The sequence below is a fragment of the Bos indicus genome, chromosome 27 (genome assembly GCF_029378745.1).
Source record: "Bos indicus isolate NIAB-ARS_2022 breed Sahiwal x Tharparkar chromosome 27, NIAB-ARS_B.indTharparkar_mat_pri_1.0, whole genome shotgun sequence".
NCBI lineage: Eukaryota > Metazoa > Chordata > Mammalia > Artiodactyla > Bovidae > Bos > Bos indicus.
The window spans coordinates 17705213-17714029 of NC_091786.1; the positions used below are offsets into that span (position 1 = coordinate 17705213).

The 8817-nt window shown below is 43.5% G+C and overlaps 1 protein-coding gene across 1 annotated transcript; it reads left to right on the forward strand.

Annotated features, from left to right (window-relative positions):
* Window positions 1–820: 820 nt before the first annotated feature.
* On the forward strand, window positions 821–8291 carry TRIML1 (tripartite motif family like 1). The gene is made up of 6 exons (XM_019953388.2): window positions 821–1318; window positions 1756–1851; window positions 2859–3089; window positions 4796–4818; window positions 5001–5098; window positions 7326–8291. The coding sequence occupies exons 1-6, from the start codon at window positions 893–895 to the stop codon at window positions 7874–7876; spliced, it is 1425 nt and encodes a 474-aa protein (XP_019808947.2). The 5' UTR covers window positions 821–892; the 3' UTR covers window positions 7877–8291.
* The last annotated feature ends 526 nt before the right edge of the window (window positions 8292–8817 follow it).

Below are 8817 nucleotides of genomic sequence, written 5' to 3' on the forward strand. Positions count from 1 at the left end.
TAATCCATTGTACATCAAAAGTCAGGGAATGCTTCAGTGGCATTAGTCTCAATTGGGGGAATGAATAAAATTAAATCAAAGGACACAGTACCTGATAAAGGAGCGAAAAGCTTGTAGGCTTTGGGCAAAGAAAGAAAAGGCCCTAAAGAGAGAAGGAATGTATACTATAGTTTTCTTCCTTCAGTATCTCAACTAGATTCCATTAGTGGAAAGATTTGGCTGAGACTCCAATTCCGATATTATCAGAGATCATTATAATTTAAATCTCTGTACTGGTTTATACCAAATTACCCAACCCTCCGAAGAAGGCAATGGCACCCCACTCCAGTACTCTTGCCTGGAGAGTCCCATGGATGGAAGAGCCTGGTGGGCTGCAGTCCATGGGGTCACTAGGAGTTGGACATGACTGAGCGACTTCGCTTTCACTTTTCACTTTCATGCACTGGAGAAGGAAATGGCAACCCACTCCAGTGTTCTTGCCTGGAGAATCTCAGGGACGGGGGAGCCTGGTGGCTGCCGTCTATGGGGTCACACAGAGTCGGACACGACATACCCAACCCTCCAGCCTAAAACCAATGTGTCTCAGTGGTTTGATGGTACTATTTATACATAGTAATCAACTCTTGAAATGACAACTCTTAGCAGCAAGTATCTTCAGAATCCAGCATGTGGCTTGCATGACATTCCTTAAAAGTTTGGGGTTGATGATGAACCCAGCACACAGGAGTTCCAAATTAAGTCATAATTGGCTTTGTGTCAATGGGTGAAATTAGTCACAGAGGAGAGTAAGAATTTTGTGTAATAACAACATAGCAAATGATTACCCACTTGTTACTCGAAACAATAGACTCTGGGGGAGCATTTTCAAATCCCAGAATAGAGACTTGCTGAGATGTCCTTCTTTGAGAAAATGTCTACAGCAGATCTGATGGAGAATCTCAGGGAGGAGCTGACCTGTTTCATCTGCTTGGACTATTTCACCAGCCCAGTGACCACTGAGTGTGGGCACAGCTTTTGTCTAGTGTGTCTCCTGAGAAGCTGGGAGGAACATAACACCCCCTTGTCATGTCCTGAGTGCTGGAGGACCTTGGAGATCCCGCATTTCCAGCCCAATGAGCGTCTGGGGAGGCTGGCTGGCATCGGCAAGCAGCTCAGATCCCAGGTCCTGCAGAGTGAGGGCAACCAGGGCAGCTACGAGAGGATGCTGGCTGCCACCAGGATGTTGTCTGACGAGGAGCCGGGGGGCCACAACTTCTTAACCCAAGGCCACGGAGTAAACAGAATGAATCTCTCCAGTGAGGCTGAGGAACATCACAAAGTAAGATGGGAGGCTCGATATGAATTTCAGAACACAAATCAGATTCTATCGCATAAGGTGATGTTAGTTGCTCAGTTACGTCCGACTCTTTGCCCACCAGGTTCCTCTGTCCATGGGATTCTCCAGGCAAGAATACCGGAGTGGGTTGCCATGCCCTTCTCCAGGGGATCTTCCTGACCCAAGGATCAAACCCGGATCTCCCACCTTGCAGGCAGATTCTTTACTGTCTGAACCACCAAGGAAGCCCCAGCTGCCATAATATTTTCTATGGGTGACAGTCATGGGTGTTAATCTCCAGGCACCATATCACAAATCTGGGCATGGATCCTTTTTCCCCTTTTGATCTAAAGTCTCAGTCATCTTGTTAGTGGTCCTCAAGACCCCTTCATGACCTGGTGCTCTGCTCATTTACCACAAAGAGTTTGTTTCTATTGCAGGAGAAACTCCAGGAAATACTAGACATTTTGTGTAAAAAGAGAAAGGAAACAGAGGTTATATTAAACCATGAGAAGGAGAGAGTGATATTGTGTAAGGTCAGTATCTGTTTTACTTTTCCATTTTGTATGTGATTCTACAAGGGGGCCTAGAGGGATGCTTCATGGAGCATGAGAAGAAAATGACAGAACTTACCATCTGCAGTGCTGCAGTGTGGAGTATCCTTGCTCTGGGCTGCCTACCTCTGTTTGTCCATCTGAAGACTCAGCTCAATTCTCCCATCGCCTGGCTGGCTTATTTTTCCCTTCTTTGTACCTATACCACATGGTGGCTACCTATATTTCTGCTCTGATTATAATTGTGAAATATATGTTATAGATATATCATATAGAATGGAAACTGATTGAAAAAAAGAATATCTCAAATGATTTAGGGGAAAAAGGGCAGATAAAAAAGAAACAAAGAGGAAGGAAAATTGAAGCAAAATACGGTGTGGATTGGTACACCTGAACAAGAGCTCGAGGTTAGCTGCAGACTAGAATTTAAGCTGTATAGCAAAAAGCAGAACTAAATGTCTAATTAGATTTTTTAAAAGCATGTTTTTGATTATCTCAATAACCTCTGACTTCTTACATGGGAGCATTGGTGATGTTCATTTCTATTCCTAGTATGTGATCCATTGTCTACTTTCGTTGACTAAATGTTGAATAAATTAATGCACGCTTCCCCCACCTTAATTTTTGTCCTAACTTTATTTTGCTTTACTTTTAAAAAATAATAGTACTCATCACCACCTATCATAATTTGCTTGTTTATTTTTTGTTGCTTCCACTAGAATGACAATCTCCTAGGAGTAGAATTTTTGATTTTTTTTTTTTACTACTCTAAGCTACAACACACAGCTCCTAAAATATCAAACTATCCACCTAGCTAGTCAACAGAATGTATGTGTCAGGTTTCAAGAATTGTCACAGTGAAACTCTAGGACTTTGTAAGAGTTAAAAATCTACTTAAGTGATTCTGTGACTAACTTTATTGTCCGTGTGTGTGTGTGTGTGTGTGTGTGTGCGCGCGCGCGCGTGTGTGCATGCTGGTGTGACGTCAGGAAGAGACAAAGACCTGTAAGCAGGTTGTCCTGTCAGAATATGCAAAAATGCACCAGTTCCTGAAGGAGGAGGAGCAGCTGCAGCTGCAGCTGCTGGAAATGGAGGAACGAGAGAACCTGAAGAAACTGCGGGACAATGAGATCAGGCTGACCCAGCAGATGCGAAGCCTGAGCAAAATGATGGAACAGATAGAGTCCACGTGTCAGAACTCGATTATAGAGTCTTTCGAGGTAAGAACATTGGAGAAACGAATGAAGAAAAAAACCCTTATGTCATCTATCATATTTCAAGTTGCACAGAATAAAGTTTTCTTTATTTACTTGAAAAATTAAGTTCTGGCCCCCCAAGAAAACTTTCTTAAAGAATGACTGTTCTCTGTATAGTGTAAATAAAATTTTGAAGAGGAAAAGGTAAAAAAAGAAAAGAGGAATGTCCATCCAAACAAGTCAAATTATGACTCCAATTTTTTTGTGTACCTGCCTTATTGCAATCTCAGCTTTGCCAAATATTTTATATTTAATGAACATTGTGTACTGGGCACTTTAAATTACATCTTCAAAAAGACCCGATGAGGTTAAATACTATTATTTAACTATTATGATATTTAACTATTATGATATAACTATTATTTAACTATTATGATATTTAACTATTATGATATTTACTATAGGTGATTGGTAGTGATAAAATGGGTTGAAGTGAAGTGAAGTTGCTCAGTCGTGTCCGACTCTTTGTGACCCCATGGACTGTAGCCCACCAGGCTTCTCCGTCCATGGGATTCTCCAGGCAAGAATACTGGAGTGGGTTACCGCTTCCTTCTCCAGGGGATCTTCCCAACCCAGGGTTCAAACTCGGGTCTCCCACATTGGAGGCAGACGCTTTAACCTCTGAGCCACCAGGGAAGCCCTAAAACGGGTTAATGGAGGCAGTTATTTTGTTTTCTTTTAACTTTTTATTTCATATTGGAGTATAGCCCATTAACAATGTTATGATAGTTTCAGGTGAACAGCAAAGGGACTCAGCCATCCATATACATGTATCCATTCTCCCCAAAACTCGACTTTCATCCAGGTAATAGTGGCAGTTATTTAGTAGTTCAGATAATTTGCCTGTCAAATAGCTAGTAGGTGATAGAACCCATGTATTTGTGTACTGAGTCCACATTCCTCACCATCTTTCCTCTACTAACTTTCTAGGCTACTATTGAGTTCTTTGGGACCTTTCTAAACATAAGCTGTGTTCCAGTTTCCTGTTTCCGGCTTCAAATCACTTTCCTAGACTAGCTCCCCAGAATGCTGCTATTTAATTTATTGCCTTCCCAATAAGCCAGTTCAGGCTTTCTAGGTGGCACTGCTGGTAAAAAAAAAACCTGCCTGCCAATGCAGAAGACCTAAGAGACCTGGGTTCCATCCCTGGGTCAGGAAGATCCCCTGGAGGACAGCACAGCAACCCACTCCAGTATTCTTGCCTGGAGAATCCCATGGACAGAGGAGCCTGGTGGGCTACAGTCCCTGGGGTCGCTAAGAGTCGGACACGACTGAAGTGAGACTTAGCACGTACAATAACCCAGTCTAACCATACACAGGCTTAGTTTCACCTCTCACAAAGCTACTTCCCTTTGCTCATTTCTACCTCCCAGAGACATCATTAGATAATAAGGCCAATAGTTTAACTCCTTTCTCAGCCAAGTTCTGTTGACAAAGGATGGTATGAGAAAAAGAGATCTTTAGTTATTGTGAGAAACATTTCACATTCACAAGCACTCATCCTAGAAGAAGTTCGAGACTTTTTTCTGCCACACGATCTCCCATTCAAAGTATTCTTGAGCCATGGGAAGGGGACTCTATGAAATCCGCAAAGGACTGTATTCAAAATGGACTGTCTTTGCTAGCGCTCAGAGTGCAGAAAACTAACTTTCTTTCTTTTATACCCTTAGGATGTGAGAGGAATACTGGAAAGGTAGGTTTTTCTTCTGTGTTCAGTCGTGTAAGGAATGGGGTGGTGGTGCTGATGCAATAGGTTTTCAGAGAGGGGATGAAAGTGTCCGTGCTGTTGGGGCAGAAAGGGCTGGATTCTCACGTTGGAGCAGGTCATGCGGTCTGTGCGGAGGAGACCAAGTGACCGTCTCTGCCCTCCCGTAGGAGCGAGCCCCTCTTGCTTCAGTGTCCGGAGGCCATCAGCACGGAGCTGACTCTGTGCCACATCACAGGAATGAGGGAGATGCTAAGAAAATTCAGCAGTAAGTCAGCATAATTTGTCAACCCTCTAGGGGCTTTCAGAGTTGATGGGTGCAGGGTGGGCACAGACCATCTCTGCTGGAATGGGCAGAAGCACTGAGACTTGACTGATGTTTGATCTGACTTTGTTTTCTGTCTGAGTCCTGCTCCTTCCTCTGTTTGCATGGTCCTGTTTTGTCCATCCTGTCTCCTTGTACATACACACACACAGACCTCCTCAGGGGGTTCTGCGTTGCTCCCTCTGTTCTTGTGAGGATAAAAGCTGATCTAAACTCTTAAATCTCAGTGAGGGAACATTCAAAGAACTATCCTTTTAGAATGCTCCAAATATTTACACTGGCTAAGACTTAGAGAGGTGAGCACTAGGTTTCACCTTTTATCTTGTTGACAATCTGACCTTCAGAGAAAGGCCTAATGGATGCTGGACTCAACAGATATTTGAGAAGTGCCTACTATGTGCTATAGTAGGGACTGTGCTCTTAGGTTCTGTGGTGCAAAGTGGTAAAGAACCCACATGCCAATGCATAAGAGAGACATAAGAGGCACGGGTTTGATCCCTGGGTCAGGAAGACCGCTGGAGGAGGGCATGGCAACCCAGTCCAGTATTCTTGCCTGGAGAATCCCATGGATAGAGGAGCCTGGCAGGCTACGGTACATAGGGTTGCACAGAGGCAGACACAACTGATGCGACTTAGCACACATGCAGCACGCATGCACATATTTACAATGATGAATGAGACATTTACTTCTGCTTTTGTAGATCTTACAGTGAGATTGAGGAGACTGATGCTAATCAAACAGATAGTGATGATTGGGATTTGATCTACAAAGAAAAGTATAAAATGATATGATGGGGGTGCCTGATCTTGTCTGGATAATCAATGATAGTTACTCCCAGGAGGCTGGGAGAGGTGGTCTCTCACGGGGTTCAAAACGAGTTTCATTGAATGATCATTGGCAGTTGCACTATATCTGTGCTCAGTCAGGTCCTACTCTTTGTGACCCCATGGACTGTAGCCCACCAGGCTCCTCTGTCCATGGGATTCCTCAGGCAAGAATACTGAAGTGGGTTGCCATTGCCTACTCCAGGCAAATCTTCCAGATCCAGAGATCCAACCTGTGACTCTTGTGTCTCCTACATGAGCAGGCAGATTCTTTACCACTAGCGCCATCTGGGGAGCCCTAACTCATAGGAAGTTATTAATACATTTAAGCTTGAGATAATGAAAAATGCGGATTAGGAATTGCTATTCAAACACTCGGCAACTTTGTAATCTTGGCCCAGTTTCCTAACCTCTACGAACCTCAGTATTTTTTTCTTTTATAAAAATGGAAAGAAGATAATAATATTTGCCATGATTAAATGAGATAATGTACAGAAAATGCCTGGCACCAAGTAGTTCAGTAACCGATAACTTTTTCTCCCACTCAAACTCAAGAACCATAACCAACCCTGGCTAAAACAAATACAAATGACAAAAGATATGACCTGTGTGGATAAACAGCTCTTAGTTCTACAAGTGTCTTTTTTTTTTTAATTTTATTTTATTTTTAAACTTTATTGTATTAGTTTTGCCAAATATAGAAATGAATCCACCACAGGTATACCTGTGTTCCCCATCCTGAACCCTCCTCCCTCCTCTCTCCCCATACCCTCCCTCTGGGTCGTCCCAGTGCACCAGCCCCAAGCATCCAGTATTGTGCATCGAACCTGGACTGGTGACTCGTTTCATACATGATATTATACATGTTTCAATGCCATTCTCCCAAATCTCCCCATCCTCTCCCTCTCCCACAGAGTCCATAAGACCGATCTATACGAAACAGAACCACTTCCACTCCATTATCAGAGATCTAGTATCATTCTCCACATGATTTATTGGTTTCCTTTTAGAGATCCACTCTCTATGTTTTGTGATACAGTAAAAGAAGGGTCTCAGAGACACTGTTCCAATTAGGACAAAAATTCCCACCACCGTCACCTAAATTAAATTTTAAACAATAGGACTAGGGGTTTCCCTCGTGATCCAGTGGTTAAGACTCCATGCTTCTATTGCAGGGGTTATGGGTTCTGTCTCTGGTAGGGGAACTAAGATCCTGCATGCTGAGTGGCTCAGTCAAAAAAAAAAAAAAAAAAGGACTAGATACTAAGACCTTAATTTAAATTCCACATACGTAAGAGAGTTTTCTAGAATGCAAATGGGGATTCATTCTTTTCTCCTTTTGCAGCGGATATAACCCTAGATCCAGCCACAGCCAATGCCTACCTAGTCTTGTCTGAGGATCTGAAAAGTGTGAAACATGGAGGAATCCGACAGCAGTTGCCTGACAACCCTGAAAGATTTGACCAGTCTGCCACGGTGCTGGGCACTCAGGTCTTCACCTGCGGGAGACACTACTGGGAGGTGGAAGTAGGCAACAAGACCGAGTGGGAGGTGGGCATCTGTAAGGACTCAGTGAGCAGGAAGGGGAATCTCCCCAAGCCTCCTGGGGACCTCTTCTCACTTATAGGCTTAAAGATTGGTGATGATTATAGTCTTTGGGTCTCATCACCTTTGAAAGGCCAACACGTCAGAGAGCCAGTGCATAAGGTTGGCATTTTCTTAGACTATGAGTCCGGACATATAGCGTTCTACAACGTGACAGACGAGTCCCTCATCTACAGCTTCCCTCCAGCCTCTTTCCAAGAGGCTCTCAGGCCCATCTTCTCCCCTTGTCTCCCAAACGAAGGGACCAACACAGGCCCTCTTGTCATCTGCTCGCTGAATCACCACGTCTGAGGGAGACGCCCTCAGCCTTCTCGGAGAGTGAGGTCTAAGACCAGCTGTAACTATTCATTAGGATGATTAATGCATTGATAGTATTAACATCAGGTGATCTGAAAGAAAGCACCGCCCCGCCTCCCACAACCCTCAAGAGTTTCCATTGTCTTGAGCTCCCACTGAACAGCCAAATTGGATAATCAACTTCTAACACCAATAGGAGAAAGCTGACTTTATCCTGTCTTGAATCAAATTCATTATCTAGACTGCCCCCTATATGTGCTGATCACTGAAAATGTAAAGATAGAACTAGTTCCTAGTAACCTGAATCCCATTGTCATAGGCCAGGTTTATAAATCTATGTCATTTTTTTCAAGTGTATTTATTTATTTGACTCTAAAAAGCTCTACTATTTGCATGTGTCTGTCTTATGTGTAAAGCTCTGTGTGCCAGGGCAAACCTAACTCCTCCAGGGGGCTGGAGGCATGGGTTCTCCTTATTGTTCATGACTCGGCCTTCTCTGAAAAAGTGCTTTTCTTCCCATCCTGTGGGGCCTGAAGAGTTGGTCCTCAGGAAGAGTTATGTGTTCAGAATGCTACAAAGATATGTGTGAATATCATCGTGGCATTCACATTACCATATTCACAAGATCATGGAGCCTTCTGTTGTTTGTTAATATATTCAAAGGTGACAGAGCAAAGTATTTAGTCGATACATATATCAAGGCTGTGGGTGCTGAGTGATTTTTTGAGTTTTGTGTGTTAGTTGCTCAGTCATGTCTGGCTCTTTGTGACCCCACAAACTGTGGCCTCCAGGTTCCTCTGTCCATGGTATTTCCCAGGCAAGAATACTGGAATGAGCTGCCATTTCCTTCTGCAGGGGATCTTCCTGACCCAGGGATCGGACACAGTCTTCTGCATTGCAGGCTGATTCTTTACCTTTTGAGTTTTATATTAGGT